This window comes from Oncorhynchus kisutch, linkage group LG11, assembly GCF_002021735.2.
Source record: "Oncorhynchus kisutch isolate 150728-3 linkage group LG11, Okis_V2, whole genome shotgun sequence".
NCBI classification, from domain to species: domain Eukaryota; kingdom Metazoa; phylum Chordata; class Actinopteri; order Salmoniformes; family Salmonidae; genus Oncorhynchus; species Oncorhynchus kisutch.
In genome coordinates, this window is record NC_034184.2 from 21601628 (window position 1) to 21619769 (window position 18142).

At 43.7% G+C, this 18142-nt stretch overlaps 1 protein-coding gene across 1 annotated transcript in view; it reads right to left on the reverse strand.

The window, feature by feature from the left end:
* LOC109898910 (CUB and sushi domain-containing protein 1-like) overlaps positions 1 to 18142 on the reverse strand; it is a 218863-nt gene that overhangs the window by 40578 nt on the left and 160143 nt on the right. Inside the window, 4 exon segments of the mRNA XM_031836493.1 lie at positions 4697 to 4870; positions 14803 to 14976; positions 15561 to 15734; positions 17443 to 17637. Coding sequence (XP_031692353.1) covers positions 4697 to 4870; positions 14803 to 14976; positions 15561 to 15734; positions 17443 to 17637 — 717 coding nt within the window.

The following is an 18142-nucleotide window of genomic DNA, read 5'->3' on the forward strand; positions in this document are numbered from 1 at the left end:
GAAATCCTGCTATGGCCTCTGATGAACCATCAAACAGGCAAAGCGTCAATACAGGACCAAGATTGAATCGTACTACACCGGCTCTGACGCTCGTCGGATGTGGCAGGGCCTGCAAACCATTACAGACTACAAAGGGAAGCACAGCCGAGAGCTGCCCAGTGACAGGAGCCTACCAGATGAGTTAAACAACTTCGATGCTCGCTTAGAGGCAAATAACACTGAAACATGCATGAGAGCACCAGCTGTTCCGGAAGACTGTGTGATCACGCTCTCTGAAGCCGATGTGAGTAAGACCTTTAATCAGGTCAACATTCACAAGGCCGCAGGGCCAGACAGATTACCAGGACGTATACTCAGTGCATGCACTGACCAACTGGCAAGTGTCTTCACTGACATTTTAAAAATCTCCCTGTCCGAGTCTGTAATACCAACATGTTTTAAGCAGACTACCATAGTCCCTGTGCCCAAAAACACTAAGATAACCAGCCAAAATTACTACCGACCCGTAGCACTCACGTCTGTAGCTGTGAAGTGCTTTGAAAGGCTGGTCATGGCTCACATCAACACCATTATCCCAGAAACCCTAGACCCACACCAATTTGCAAAGAGCCCTAACAGATCCACAGATGATGCAATCTCTATTGCACTCCACACTGCCCTTTCCCACCTGGACAAAAGGAACACCTATGTGACAAAGCTATTAATTGACTACAGCTCAGCGTTCAACACCATAGTGCCCTCAAAACTCATCAATAAGCTAAGGACCCTAGAACTAAACACCTCCCTCTGCACCTGGATCCTGGACTTCCTGATGGGCCGCCCCATGTGGTAAAGGTAGGTAACAACACATCCGCCACGCTGATCTTCAACACAGGGGCCCCTCAGGGGTGCGTGCTAAGTCCCATTCTGTACTCCCTGTTCACTCATGACTGCACAGCCAGGCACGACTCCAACACAATCATTAGGTTTGCCAATGACACAACAGTGGTAGGCCTGATACCGATAATGACGAGACAGCCTATAGGGAGGAGGTCAGAGACCTGGCCATGTGGTGCCAGGACAACAACCTCTACCTCATCGTTATCAAGACAAAGGAGATGATTGTGAACTACAGGAACAAGAGGACCGAGCACACCCCCATTCTTATCGACGGGATTGTAGTGGAGCAGGTTGAGTTCCTTGGTGTCCACATCAACAACAAACTAACATGGTCCAAGCAAGACCATGAAAAGATTTGGCATGGGTCCTCAGATCCTCAAAAGGTTCTACAGCTGCACCATCGGGAGCATGGTTGCATCACTGCCTGGTATGAAAACTGTGACCGCAAGGCACTACAGAGGGTAGTGCGTACGGCCCAGTACATCACTGGGGCAATGCTTCCTGCCATCCAGGACCTCTATACCAGGTGGTGTCAGAGGAAGACCCTAAAAAATTGTCAAAGACTCCAGCCACCCTAGTCATAAAATGTTCTCTCTGCTACCGAACGGCATGTGGTACCTGAGCACCAAATCTAGGTCCAATAGGCTTCTAAACAGCTTCTACCACCAAGCCATAAGACTCCCGAACATCTAATCAAATGGCTACCCAGACTATTTGCATTGCCACCCCCCCCTTTTACACCGCTGCTACACTCTGTTGTTATCTATGCATAGTCACTTTAATAACTTTAATAACACATGTACAGTGTGGAAAAAAAGTATTTCGTCAGCCACCAACTGTGCAAGTTCTCCCACTTAAAAAGATGAGAGGGGCCTGTAATTTTCATCATAGGTACACTTCAACAAAATGAGAAAAAGAAATCCAGAAAATCACATTGTAGGATTTTTAATGAATTTCTTTGCAAATTATGGTGGAAAATAAGTATTTGGTCACCTACAAACAAACAAGATTTCTGGCTCTCACAGACCTGTAACTTCTTCTTTAAGAGGCTCCTCTGTCCTCCACTCGTTGTACCTGTATTAACGGCACCTGTTTGAACGTGTTATCAGTATAAAAGACACCTGTTCACAACCTCAAACAGTCACACTCCAAACTCCACTATGGCCAAGACCAAAGAGCTGTCAAAGGATACCAATAACAAAATTGTAGACCTGCACCAGGCTGGGAAGACTGAATCTGCAATCGGTAAGCAGCTTGGTTTGAAGAAATCAACTGTGGGAGCAATTATTAGGAAATGGAAGACATACAAGACCACTGATAATCTCCCTCGATCTGGGGCTCCACGCAAGATCTCACCACGTGGGGTCAAAATGATCACAAAATCCCAGAACCACATGGGGGGACCTAGTGAATGACCTGCAGAGAGCTGGGACCAAAGTAACAAAGCCTACCATCAGTAACACACTACGCCGCCAGGGACTCAAATACTGCAGTGCCAGACGTGTCCCCCTGCTTAAGCCAGTACATGTCCAGGCCCATCTGAAGTTTGCTAGAGAGCATTTGGATGATCCAGAAGAAGATTGGGAGAATGTCATAAGGTCAGATGAAACCAAAATATAACTTTTTGGTAAAAACTCAACTCATCGTGTTTGGAGGACAAAGAATGCTGAGTTGCATCCAAAGAACACCATACCTACTGTGAAGCATGAGGGTGGAAACATCATGCTTTGGGGCTGTTTTTCTGCAAAGGGACCAGGACGACTGATCCGTGTAAAGGAAGGAATGAGTGGGGCCATGTATCGTGAGATTTTGAGTGAAAACCTCCTTCCATCAGCAAGGGCATTGAAGATGAAACGTGGCTGGGTCTTTCAGCATGACAATGATCCCAAACACACCACCCGGGCAACAAAGGAGTGGCTTTGTAAGAAGCATTTCAAGGTCCTGGTGGCCTAGCCAGTCTCCAGATCTCAACCCCATAGAAAATCGCTGGAGGGAGTTGAAAGTCTGTGTTGCCCAGCAACAGCCCCAAAACATCACTGCTCTAGAGGAGATCTGCATGGAGGAATGGGCCAAAATACCAGCAACAGTGTGTGAAAACCTTGTGAAGACTTACAGAAAACGTTTGACCTCTGTCATTGCCAACAAAGGGTATATAACAAAGTATTGAGAAACTTTTGTTATTGACCAAATACTTATTTTCCACCATAATTTGCAAATAAATAAATAAAAAATCCTACAATGTGATTTTCTGGATTTTTTTTAAGTGGGAGAACTTGCACAATTAGTGGCTGACTAAATACTTTTTTGCCCCACTGTACATATTACCTCAATTACCTCGACTAACCGATACCCTCGCACATTGACTCTGTACCAGTACCCCCCTATATATGGCCCACTATTGTTATTTTACTGCTGCTCTTTAATTACTTGTTCCATTTATTTCTTTAACTGCATTGTTGGTTAGGGGCTCGTAAGTAAGCATTTCACTGTAAGGTCTACTACACCTGTTGTATTCGGCGCATTTGACTAATAAAATTACATTTATTGGCGTGTTCCTTGCCTATAATAGAAACCCTTATTGGGGTAACCCTCTTGAGGTGATTGTTGGAAGGCTATCCTACAGGAACCCTGGGTGAAAGTGTGGAAGTGCAGATTGGTTTACAAAATAAAATAGAACCATGTCAGTAGCAGGGAGCACACTGACATACTGTAAGAATACTCAACAAATTGAGTGAGGAAGTGACTGACCATTGTTGTGGCAGGTGTATGAGGATATTTTCTTTACAAATGCAACTTTTTTCCCCCCTAGTTGTACCTGACTTTTTCAGCATGCAGAACTCTTCTTTCCATATAAATTAATGTGATTATTGACTTAAGCATTTGGTCTTTAGAGAACGTTTAATCTAATAGTGATATATATCATCTGAAAGTGAAAATTCATCCAGGTGATTTTTACATAAATTGGGCAAATTCTGTCACACTACCACTGCACTTGTTTTATTCTTCATTGATTCAAAGAGGGGATAGTCACCAAAATCCATCATTATTTGACCTTTAAATTGGAAAATAGTTAAAACCAGGTCAAAGTCACAGCACAAGATGTCCTGGATAACTGTTATTGTCAATTTTACCATTCCTTAAGCACATAACCAGATTAATTACTGATCTGCAAAGATTGGCCTACATGCACCTACTTTGTTTCAGAAAATATGCTGTAATGTAAAATGGTTTGTTCCTTTACATTAGAATTTGAAATCACCTCACTGGAACAGGAAATCACCTAAAACAGTGGGTAAGATGAATGCACAGACATTGACATGCACATATTAGTAATACAAAATAAAGAATGCACTTTACCCACAAATTAAATTGATATAGTCGGTAGTACTTTCAAGCATTGCGGCAGCATCATGTCATGGGTATGCATGTCACCTGCAGGTACTGTGGAGTTTGTCAGGATCAAAATCAATATGAAAGGAGCAAAGCCCAGGTAAAAAAGTTAGAGGAAAACCCGCTTCAGTCTTCTGAAAGCCTAACCCTGGGATAGAATGTTATTTTTCAGCGGGACAATAAAAGCAAAAGTTATGTCATAGACACCAGAATGGCTTTTCAAGAGGTGTTGAGTGTTAGTGAGTGATCAAGTCTCAGTCCTAACTTAAATTTGCTTGAAAATCAGAAACAAGGTTTCAATATTGCTGTTCATCAATGATTCCCAACCAGATTTACTAAGCTTGAGCAATTTTTACAAAAACAATGGATTTACTGTATGTTGCCCTAACAGGTGATTCATTTGGATGTATTTGTTACTGTGTCTTACCTCTACAGACTGGAAGAGGGTTGCTCCACTGTCCATTCATCCTGCACTGGGCTCTTGATGCACCATGCAACAGATATCCTTTGCTGCAGGTGAAGTTTACCACATCGTTCAGGTTGAACTCGCTGCCGTTAGTTCGACCATTTGTTGGGTTTCCAGGGTGACCGCACGTAATGGCTATGAAAACATTTGAGGTAGCCAAGGGTACAGATATTTAGGTAATAAGTAGGTAATGGGCCGAAGCATCGAATCTGCTTTAGTTTTTGAGGTGATCGATCTCTGGTGAGGGAGGAGCTGTTTTTTACATACTGTGTATATTTCTTTCTTCTGAACATTTCCATTTGTTATGGCAAATGGTTTTAAAAATACTTACTTTTATGTTCGCTAGCTGGACAGGCAAACACTGCCAAGTACTTAATAGTAAACCAATCAATACTCGTGTACTATCCAGGTACCATCTCTGTTGATCACGTCTGCCAATCATGTTTTCTGTACTTAAGGATAAGCTGTGAACATGAAAGAATAATCTGTAGTTGTAAATACATTCTCAAACATGTAACTGATGAGTTGTGAACATGGAAAAAAATGTGCATGTTAATTTTGCACGCTCAGACTTTTGGCACTGCTTTAGCGCCCTACCATGTGCAAACAGCGATTTGAAAGCATGGAGAGAGAGCAGGAGTTATTGGTGGTGGGACCTGTTTCTACTAATAGACCAGTATACTCTACACTGGTTCGTTGGTGACAGCTCATATGGGCGGTGTTGTCTGTCAATCACGACGTGCTTAACCACGTTACGACTTGGGCAATGTCCAACAAAGAAGCCCAGCTGTTAGCTGTCATGGTGGGTAAGTTTAAATGTATTTATTTTATGGCTAGGTAGCAAGCTTTTTTCTTCTTTGTAATACGTTTTTGGAAGCTATTGTCCAAATTATTGTTGTTAAGTGTTTGTAACTCTAACGTTGTAGCCTGATGCTAGCTACCAAAATCAATTAGGTAAAGTAATTTTGCAAACTCAATCGTTGTTAGTAGTAAAATAATTGATTGTCAGGAAATAGGCATTATCAACTTTCAGAAGGTAAGTAGGAAAGTTAGCCTAATCATTTAAACCACCTATATACTGTATATTCACATTCACACTCCAACTGGCCTATGGCTGGGACACTTCAGGAACTCCGATTTCAAGAGAGAATACTGTTATGTAGACGAACAAGACTAGCTAGATTCTTTATAAACTGCTTGGGTGTACTTGCTACATCCCTCCTCATATTCGTGAGCTAACATAAATACTGTTTAACGCAAGCAGGTATGGTGTCTCCCAGGTGAGTAAAAAAGAACACAAAACAATAATAATACATAGAGAACATAACAAATACAACTGTTTAAAATGGATGCTTATGACAAGTTGGAAAACAACCCTTACATTTTGATGCCGTTGACAGCATGTGATTATTAATTATTGTTATTTTTTAAAGGGTGGATCAGCTTTAATATTGCAGATTGTGGCTTCCATCAATGTAATTGTCTGCATCATTTCCAATCCCCCATTTTGTAAATATATAAAATATATACAGTTGAAGTCGGAAGTTTACATACACCTTAGATAAATACATTTAAACTCAGTGTTTCACAATTCCTGACATTTAATCCTTGTAAAAAATTCCCTGTCTTAGGTCAGTTAGGATCACCACTTTATTTTAAGAATGCGAAATGTCAGAATAATAGTAGAGAGAATTATTGATTTCAGCTATTATTACTTTCATCAAATTCCCAGTGGGTCAGAAGTTTACATACACTCAATTAGTATTTGGTAGCATTGCCTTTAAATTGCTTAACTTGGGTCAAACGTTTCGCGTAGCCTTCCACAAGCATCCCAGAACAAGTTGGGTGAATTTTGGCCCATTGATCCTAACAGAGCTGGTGTAACTGAGTCAGGTTTGTAGGCCTCCTTGCTTGCACACTCTTTTTCAGTTTCGCCCACAAATTTTCTACAGTATTGTAGAAGTGCCCCAGTCCCTCCTGCAGCAAAGCACCCCCACAACATGATGCTGCCACCCCCGTTCTTCACGGTTGGGATGGTGTTCTTCGGCTTGCAAGCCTCCCCCCCTTTTTCCTCCAAACATAACCATGGTCATTATGGCCAAACAGTTCTATTTTTGTTTCATTAGACCAGAGGACATTTCTCCAAAAAGTACGATCTTTGTCCGTATGTGCAGTTGCAAACCGTAGTGTGGCTTTTTATGGCAGTTTTGGAGCACTTGTTGTACTGTGGATATAGATACTTTTGTGCCTGTTTCCTCCAGCATCTTCATAAGGTCCTTTGCTGTTGTTCTGGGATCTATTTGCACTTTTCTTACCAAAGTACGTTCCTCTCTAGGAGACAGAACGGGTCTCCTTCCTGAGCGGCTGCGTGGTCCCATGGTGTTTATACTTGCATACTATTGTTTGTACAGATGAACGTGGTACCTTCAGGCATTTGGAAATTGCTCCCTCTGAGGTCTTGGCTGATATCTTCTGATTTTCCCATGATGTCAATCAAAGAGGCAGTGAGTTTGAAGGTAGGCCTTGAAATACATCCACAGGTACAACTCCAATTGACTCAAGTTATGTCAATTAGCCTATCAGAAGTTTCTAGTCATGACATAATTTTCTGGAATTTTCCAAGCTGTTTAAAGGCACATTGAATTTGGTGTATGTAAACTTCTGACCCACTGGAATTGTAATACAGTGAATTATACGTGAAATAATCTTTCTGGAAAAATGACTTGTGGCATGCACAAAGTAGATGTCCTAACCGACTTGCCAAAACTATAGTTGTTAACAAGCAATTTGTGGAGCGGTTGAAAAACAAGTTTTAATGACTCCAACTTAAGTGTATGTAAACTTCTGTCTTCAACTGTATACAGTAACAATCAAAAGTTTGGAAGCACCTACTCATTCCAGGGTTTTTCTTTATTTTTACATTGTAGAATAATAGTGAAGAGATCAAAACTATGAAATAACACATGGAATATATTTCAGATTCTTCAAAGTAGCCACCCTTTGCCTTGATGACAGCTTTGCACACTCTTGGCATTCTCTCATCCAGCCCCATGATGTAGTCACCTGGAATATATTTCAATTAACAGGTGTGCCTTGTTAAAAGTTCATTTGTGGAATTCATTTCCTTCTTAATGCATTTGAGCCAATCAGTTGTGGTAGCCCTATTTGGTAAAATACCAAGTCCATATTATGGCAAGAACAGCTCAAATAAGCAAAGAGAAACGACAGTCAATCATTACTTTAAAGACATAAAGGTCAGACAATACGGAACATTTGAAGAACTTTGAACGTTTCTTCAAATGCAGTCGCAAAAACCATCAAGCGCTATGATGAAACTGGCTTGCATGAGGATCACCACAGGAAAGGAAGACCCAGAGTTACTTCTGCTGCAGAGGATAAGTTTATTAGAGTTACCAGCCTCAGAAATAGCAGCCCAAATAAATGCTTCAAAGAGTTCAAGTAACAGACATATCTCAGCCTCAACTGTTCAGAGGACACAGTGTGAATCAGGCCATCATAGTCAAATTCCTGCAAAGAAACCACTACTAAAGGACACCAAGAAGAAGAGACATGCTTTGGACAAGAAACCCGAGCAATGGACATTAGACTGGTGGAAATCTGTCCTTTGATCTGATGTGAAAATGTGAGATTTTTGGTTCCAACCGCCGTGTCTTTGTAAGACACAGAGTAGGTGAACAGATGATCTCCGCATGTGTGGTTCCCACTGTGAAGCATTGAGGATGAGTTGTGATGGTGTGGGGGTGCTTTGCTGGTGACACTGACAGTGATTTATTTAGAATTCAAGGCACTCTTAACCAGCATTTATTTTACCACTGCATTCTGCAGCGATACGCCATCCGATCTGGTTTGCACTTAGTGGGACTATCATTTGTTTTTCAACAGGACAATGACACAAAACACACCTACATGCTGCGCAAGGGCTATTTGACAAAGAAGGAGAGTGATGGAGCGCTGCATCAGATGACCTGGTCTCCACAATTACCTGACCTCAACCCAATTGAGATGGTTTGGGATGAGTTGGACCGCAGAGTGAAGGAAAAGCAGCCAACAAGTGCTCAGCATATGTGGGGGGAAATGCATTTCAGGTGAAGCTGGATGAGAGAATGCAAAGAGTGTTATAACCTGTCTTCTAGGCAAAGGGTGGCTGTTTTGTACAATTTGTAGAACACTTTTTTGGTTACTACATGATTCCATAGATGTTATTTCATAGTTTTGTCATAGTTATGTCTTCATTATTATTCTACAATTGTCACGGCTTTCTTTCTGGGAAGGAGAGGCGGACCAAAACGCAGCGTGGTTATAGTTCATGGTTCTTTAATCAGAAAACTCAAACTCAAACTACAAAACAATAAACGTGAAAACCGTAAAAGTCCTAACTGGTGCATAAAACACAAAGACAGGAAACAACCACCCACAAAATGCACAAAGAATATGGCTGCCTAAATATGGCTCCCAATCAGAGACAACGATAAACACCTGCCTCTGATTGAGAACCAATCCAGGCAACCATAGACTTACCTAGAAACCTAAAAGAACACAACCCCATAAATCTACAAAAAACCCTAGACAAGCCAAAACACATAAATCACCCATGTCACACCCTGGCCTAACCAAAATAATAAAGAAAACAAAGATAACTAAGGCCAGGGCGTGACAGTACCCCCCCCCCCCCCCCCAAAGGTGTCGGCCGCACACCTAAACCCATAGGGGAGGGTCTGGGTGGGCATCTACCCATGGTGGCAGCTCTGGCGCGGGACGTGGACCCCACTCCACCATAGTCTTAGTCCGTTTTTGTAGCATCCTAGGAACGGCGACCCTCGTCGCCGACCTAGGATTGGCAACCCCACTAAATGGCCCCACTGGACTGAGGGGCAGCTCCGGACTGAGGTAGCTCAGGACTGAGAGGTAGCTCAGGCTGGTTGAAGGCTCTGGCAGCTTCTGGCTGAATGGCGGCTCTGGCAGATCCTGGCTGAATGGCGGCACTTGGCTGAATTGCGGCTCTGGAGGATCCTGGCTGACTGGCGGCTCTGGAAGATCCTGGCTCACTGGCGGCTCTGGAAGATCCTGGCTGACTGGCGGCTCTGGAAGATCCTGGCTGACTGGCGGCTCTGGAAGATCCTGGCTGACTGGCGGCTCTGGAAGATCCTGACAGACGGGAGACTCTGGCGGCTCATGACAGACGGGAGACTCTGGCGGCTCATGACAGACGGGAGACTCTGGCGGCTCATGACAGACGGGAGACTCTGGCGGCTCATGACAGACGGGAGACTCTAGCGGCTCTGGACAGACGGGAGACTCTGGCGGCTCTGGACAGACGGGAGACTCTGGCGGCTCTGGACAGACGGGAGACTCTGGCGGCTCTGGACAGACGAGACTCTGGCGGCTCTGGACAGACGGGAGACTCTGGCGGCTCTGGACAGACGGGAGACTCTGGCGGCTCTGGACAGACGGGAGACTCTGGCGGCTCTGGACAGACGGGAGACTCTGGCGGCTCTGGACAGACTGGAGACTCTGGCGGCTCTGGACAGACGGGAGACTCTGGCGGCTCTGGACAGACGGGAGACTCTGGCGGCTCTGGACAGACGGGAGAATCTGGCGGCTCTGGACAGACAGGAGACTCTAGCAGCTCTGGACAGGGCGAGTGCGGGGAGGAGGAACAGGGAGTACTGGGCTCTGGACACGCACAGGAAGCCTGGTGCGGGGGGCTGCCACCGGAGGGCTGGTGCATGTAGGTGGCACTGGATAGACCGGACCGTGCTTGAGCACCGAGCCTGCCCAACCTTACCTGGTTGAATGCTCCCGGTCGCCCTGCCAGTGCGGCGAGGTGGAATAGCCCGCACTGGGCTGTGCAGGCGAACCGGGGACACCATGCGTAAGGCTGGTGCCATGTACGCCAGCCCAAGGAGACACACTGGAGACCAGATGCGTAGAGCCGGCTTCATGGCACTTGGCTCGATCCCCACTCTAGCCCGGCCGATGCGAGGAGCTGGTATGTACCGCACCGGGTTATGCACCCGCACTGGGGACACTGTGCGCTCCACAGCATAACACGGTGCCTGCCTGGTCTCTCTCGCTCTCCGGTAAGCACAGGAAGTTGGCGCAGGTCTCCTACCTGGCTTCGCCATACTTCCTGTGTGCCACCCTCCCCAATATTTTTTTGGGGCTGACACTCGGGTTTCCAGCCCTGCTTCCGTGCTGTCTCTTCAAACCGCCGCCTCTCTACTTTGGCTGCCTCCAGCTCTGCCTTGGGGCGGCGATATTCCCCCGGCTGTGTCCAGGGTCCATCACCGTCCAACTCGTCCTCCCATGTCCATTCCTCCTTGCGCTGCATCAGCTGCCGCTTCTCCTGCTGCACCTTGGGGCGGCGACACTCCCCTGGCTTTGCCCAGGGTCCTCTCCCGTCGAGGATTTCCTCCCACGTCCAGAAGTCCTGATTGCGCTGCTCCTGCTGGCGCTGCCTGTCACTACGCCGCTTGGTCCTGTTGTGGTGGGTGAATCTGTCACGGCTTTCTTCCTGGGAAGGAGAGGCGGACCAAAACGCAGCGTGGTTATAGTTCATGGTTCTTTAATCAGAAAACTCAAACATGAACAAACTACAAAACAATAAACGTGAAAACCGTAAAAGTCCTAACTGGTGCATAAAACACAAAGACAGGAAACAACCACCCACAAAATACAAAAAAAATATGGCTGCCTAAATATGGCTCCCAATCAGAGACAACAATGAACACCTGCCTCTGATTGAGAACCAATCCAGGCAACCATAGACTTACCTAGACAGCTAAAAGAACACAACCCCATAAATCTACAAACACCCCTAGACAAGACAAACACATAAATCACTCATGTCACTCCCTGGCCTAACCAAAATAAGAAAGAAAACAAAGATAACTAAGGCCAGGGCGTGACAACAATGTAGAATAAAATAAAGAAAAACCCTGGAATGAGTAGGTGTGTCCAAACTTTTGAATGGTACTGTATATATACACTGCCATTCAAAGGTTTTGGGTCACTAAGAAATGCCCTTGTTTTTAAAAAAAGCACACTTTTTGTCCATTAAAATAACATCAAATGGATCACACTCCTGTGTTCCAATGGCACATTGTGTTAGCTAATCCAAGATTATCATTTTAAAAGGCTAATTGATCATCAGAAAACCCTTTTGCAATTATGTTAGCACAGCTGAAAACTGTTGTTCTGATTAAAGAAGCAATAAAACTTGCCTTCCTTTGATCAGTTGAGTATCTGGAGCATCAGCACTTTTGGGTTCGATTATAGGCTCAAAATGGCCAGAAACAAATACATTTCTTCTGAAACTCGTAAGGCTATTCCATGCGAGAAATTGCCAAGAAACTGAAGATCTCGTGCAACGCTGTGTACTACTACCTTCACAGAACAGCGCAAAAACGGCTCTATCCAGAACAGAAAGAGGAATGAGAGGCCGCTGTGCACAACTGAGCAAGAGGACAAGTACATTAGTGTCTAGTTTGAGAAACAGACACCTCACAAGTCCTCAACTGGCAGCTTAATTTAATAGTAACCGCAAAACACCAGTCTCAACGTCAACAGTGGAACGCCGAATTCGGGATGCTGGCCTTCCAGGCAGAGTTCCTCTGTCCAGTGTCTGTGTTATTTTGCCCATCTTAATCTTTTCTTTAGATTGGCGTGTCTGAGATATGTTTTTTTTCCAACTCTGCCTAGAAGACAAGCATCCCGGAGAGTCACCTCTACACTGTTGACATTGGGACTGGTGTTTTGCGGGTACTGTTTGAGGAGTTTCTGTTTTCAGGTCTCTTCAGAGATGTTCGATCGAGTTCAAGTTCGGGCTCTGGCTGGGCCACTCAAGGACATTCAGAGACTTGTCCCAAAGCCACAGCATGATGCTTCCACCACCATGCTTCACCGTAGGGATGGTGCCAGGATTCCTCCAGACGTGACGCTTGGCACGCCAAATAGTTCAGGCCAAAGAGTTTAATCTTGGTTTCATCAGACGATATAATCTTGTTTCTCATGGTCAGAGTCCTTTAAGTGTCTTTTGGCAAACTTCAAGTGGGCTGTCAGGTGCCTTTTACTGTGAGTGGCTCCCATCTTGCTACTACCATAAAGCGAGGATTGGTGGAGTTCTGCAAAGATGGTTGTCCTTCTGGAAGGTTCTCCCATCTCCACAGAGGAACTCTGGAGCTTTGTCAGACTGACCATCAGGTTGTTGGTCACCTCCCTGACCAAGGATCACCCCCATTTCTCAGTTTACCTGGGCGGCCAGCTCTAGGAATTGTCCTGATGGTTAAAAAACATCTTCCATTTAAGAATGTTGGAGGCCACTTCATTCTTGGGGACCTCCAATGCTGCAGAAATGTGTTGGTACTCTTTGCCTCGACACAATCATGTCTCGTAGCTCTACGGACAATTGCTCTGACATGCACTGTCAACTGTGGGACCTTATATTATATTTTGGTACCCTGTCACGGAGTTCTACGGACAATTATTTCGCCCACATGGCTTGGTTTTTGCTCTGACATGCACTGTCAACTGTGGGACCCTAGTATATAGACAGATGTGTGCCTTTCCAAATCATGTCCAATCAATTGAATTTTCCACAGGTGGACTCCAATCAAGTTGTAGAAACATCTCAAGGATGATCAATGGAAACAGGATGCACCTGAGCTCAATTTCGAGTCTCATAGCAAAGGATCTAAATATTTATGTAAATGTATTTTATTTATTGAAAATAATGTATTTGCAAAATTGTCTAAACCTGTTTTTGCTTTGTCATTATGGGGTACTGTATGTAGATTGATGAGGAAAAAATTGTATTTAATCCATTTTAGAATGAGGCTGTAATGTTACAAAATGTGGAAGTCAAGGGGTCTAAAAACGTTCAGAATGCGCTGTATATATCAATTCCAGTCTTACTTTATCAAAAGCTATAAGGGCAGAAGGCGAGCCCCAAATGCAGACACAGGAGGCAGATGGTTGAGCTCCGATATTTATTACACCAAAAGGGGTAGGCAAAAGGCAGGTCGGGGACAGGCGAGAGTTCATAAACCAGGTAAAAGTCCAAACAGTACCAGGGTATAGGCAGGCTCGAGGTCAGGACAGGCAGGGGTTCAGTGAACAGGTCCTAGTCCAAACAGTACAAGGGGATAGGCAAGCTCGAGGTCAGAACAGGTAGAGTGGTCAAGCAGGCGGATTCGGCATCAGGACAGGCAAGGGTCAAAATCAGGAGGGCTAGGAAAAAACAGAGACTGGGAAAAATAGGAGCTAGGAGAAACGCTGGTTGACTTGACAAAACAAGACAAACTGGCACAGAGAGACAGGAAACACAGGGATAAATACACTGGGTACTAATGGGGAAAACAGGAGACACCTGGAGGTGGGTACAAACAATCACCAAGACAGGTGAAACAGATCAGGGTGTGACAAAAGCCGTTTCAAAGTAATCTATGAATACCAGGCCTGGCGTGTGATTAACAAAGTTGCTTCTTCAAACGATCAAGACAATTTGTATGGCATGCTGCATCCCTCTGGGCACAGACTGGTTGAATCAACATTGTTTCCACGTCATTTCAATGAAATTACATTGAACCAACATGGAATACTGAAAACATTGAATTGAAGTCTGTGCCCAATGGAATATTTCAAGTGCACTCAAACAGATATTTATCTTATTTCATCACACATGTGAGGCTGCGTTTACATCTTATATAGAAACAGACTATTGGCTGCCTTCATCACGTGGAGAATATACAGGAGTTCTGATTGGTCCCAAGTTCAGCAGTTTCGCAAATTTGCCTGAGAAGACAGTGTTGAAGTATACTTTTTATGAGAAAGTGTGAAAGAACTGAAGGTGACAACAAATGTTACAGTCATCATAAGAATGTTTTACTGTCATATAGAAAAATCAGCTCCTCCCTTGACAAGGATCAATCAGCTTCACATTCTTAAGCTTCAGCCCACCACCTGAAGGTGGAGAATTCCTGTACATCTCTGATTGTTAAGGGAGAATCGATAGGAACAATTTAAAAAACTAAAGTTATTGCACTTACGAACACAAACAGGAGCTTGTCCAGACCATCTGTGGTCCTGTTGACAGATCCGAACCGATGTTCCAATAAGGCGAAAGCCCAGGTTGCACTGATAGACAACAGTGTCACGATAACTGGAGCCATCTCCACTGATATGACCATTGATGATTGGATCAGGGGAGTCACAGTGGCCAGCTAGAAGGGAGAATAAACCAAATATTTGCATAATATTTTCAGTTAGATAAAACATAAAATAGTCAAATATTAGTATGGATTGGCATGAAAAAGTATATTTGTTACGTAAACTTTCTTCTTATTCCCTAACACAAATCTTGTAAAATATTCTCATGACTGTAATAACCATTTGTCACTTTGACACATAAAAAAATATATACTGTAACACATAGAAATGTATTTGATCCTTCCCTCCCCCAATAATTAATGTCTTTTTTGGGGGAAATGCCTCAATAATTTAATCCAATCAATAATCTAATTGATAATAATGAGGGGTGGTATGTCTTCATTTTTAACTGACATTTAGGAGTTGACTGCTGGGGTCGGATAAAATCTCATGGATAGAATTATCAATATAAAATGTCATGACCTTCAAGAGTTTGAAACTGTAAACACAACTGTAACCTGAGAAATCTTAATGTGTTTCTGGCATAATGATGTGAAAACCAAAAACTTGGGGACTCGTCCAGGATGATACAATTTTGGGGCTCATCCGGGATGAGAAAAGAAAGAACTTAAGCATTAGACAACCATTTATACTATACCAAGACACTTTGTTTCCACTCCACTCCAGAGCCCGTTGGCCCCACATTCCCTCACGTGTGACCCAACCAGTGTGTAGCCCGTATTACACATGAAGATCGCTGTGGCGCCAAATGTAATCAGGGTTCCTATCTTGTTGCCATAGGGAGGAGAGGGGAGGTCCCCACACGAGATAACTGGAAGTGACACAGACAATCAGAGACTGGGTTATACTTGGTTGCACGCCACTGTGCCTGAGTAGAAACAAATTCCACAATGAGGAATGATTAGCGAATCATTTTGATCTAGTTACTAGATATCCTGGATGAAAGGTATGCCGAGTATTGTGTATTTGTTCTAGAACACTAAATGGGGAAGTGAAATGTGTCTTACAGCACTGATTGATTCAGCCCTAACAAATTACCTGTAAATATTACAATAATTTGAATATGCCATTACCTTATGTAAACACACATTGCTGGCCATTATGCCAACAGTCATTATACTGTATATTACCCCTCTTTCTGTTTTGTCATATTGTTCTAATGTATGCCACAGTGTGCTTGTTTGTTTGTCTACTAGATTCAAGTGGAATGACTAAAGAGGGTGAACTTTTGAGGAACTATGCAGAGCAGTGCCCTGCGGCTCACTGTGTGTATTCACCTTCTTTCAATTCAAATACAGTCTGGTTCACCACATGAATAAAAAGAGGCGCTAAACAGAGTATGTAAGTGCATTGGCTATACATACAAATGAGTACTCATCCAGCATATTGTCTTCCCTGTAAAAAAGGCACTCATGGAATGATCAGAAAATATTAGGGGCTCCTAGACGCACCCAATCAGAGCCAAGGCCAATATACCTTTGCATGTTGTGATGGCTCTGAATTTGTTTGAACTGTCTCAATGCTTCCCCTTTAATTCCCAATGAAATAGCCAGCATCAGCTGCGCAAAAGGGGGTTGTGATGGTGGTGCGAACGAGGATGTGTTCAACCCTCAGTTCCGAAGCTTCTTTACTCCGTTTGTTTTGTTGTATTTAAAAGTGTGCTTTGTAGCCTTGTCTCAAGTTTAACCGGGATCGGACCCACTCATTGCTTCCTTTGGACTACACATCTCATTTGCTCTCCTTCTTCGTGGCCTTTCTCTGCTGGAGATCTGTTGGCTGATTGGATTGTCTAACTGGCCGATTGACTACAGCTATTAGGCATATGGTATTTCCCGTGTTTTAGTGTTTTAGTGTGCTGTATACTGTGATGATTTATGTGGTCAGTTGTAGTTGAAAACTACTAAGATATTATTATTTTTTGTCCTTTGTATTGGTGTAGACTTGACGGACCAGACGGGACTCATTCAATATTTTCCGTGGTAGGCACAACCTACCTGGCACCGCTGCAAACAATAACCTCAAGTCAAAACCGTTACAATGTTCACCATGGCATGTAAACATATTAAATATTAAGTCCCCGCTAATTAGAATATTTATATTCTCCCTCTGACCTCTAATTAGCCGGACCGTATTTCCCTGATTACATCATCGCCACTACAGTTTATTGTTTACGCAGCACATCAATGCAGAGGAAATAGGGAGGGATGTGATCAAAACAAATGATTGGACACTGCCTTGTGACTTCCCAGCTCCCACACCAGATCCTGGAGATTATGAATGCATCAGTCCGGAAATACATTGGGAGCCACAAAGAGGAAGGATTTCAGACGTGTTAACTGCCAGTGTGAACAACAGCTCTGGCCAGACAATGAAATTGCTCTCGGTAATTAGAACAAGGTACTATTAATACTCAAAATATCAACTATTTTGTCCTCAATTCTTATGATAATTATTTCCTATTATTTTTCCATAACTCTAAGCAGTGCAGCCTGGTGGTAGATGTACAGTCTGTATCTTACTCTTGCAGGTAGACCTCTCCTGGATTCCAGCCCAGGTTCCATTAGCTAAGCACTTGATGGTCCTCCTGCCTCCCAGGTAGAAGCCAGGAGTGCAGCTTAGCATTATCTGAGATCCAAATTCATTCAGTGACCCCGAGATCAGCCGCCACACCATGTGTTCTGAGAGCATGCTCTCAATGTAAGGGCACTGGATCGCTGTGGGGGGAGAGAGAACATGCCAGATTTAATAGAACACACTCAAAAAGCCAGACATGACAGAGAAACATTTCTCATTTTCCTTCTCCATATTTGCCGATGTAATATTCTAAAAGCCTTATGTACATTATCAATTTCTGTCCAGTATCTATTGTTAAAACTGAGAAATGCCAAAGCACTTTATGATATAAAACTATAAAATATAATGGGTATAAAAGCATTTTTTATATATACTGTATTCACATATATCACATTCATTGAGGGATTAAAATGTAATTTATACAGTCATGTCCCAAAATGACTCCAACATGATTGCTTAGTGTGTTTCTGGTAATGCAGGCCTGAGGGGGCGGGTTGCATCCTACCATTTGTTTTTTGGGAGTGCTTAACTGCAAAAATCTAGTCATTATTGCTCTCATCTCAGCCGTTACCTGCTCCACATTACTCTCTAAGGAGGACATTAATGAGACCTGCATTGACTGCAGTGGCTCAATGAGGCAGGGGA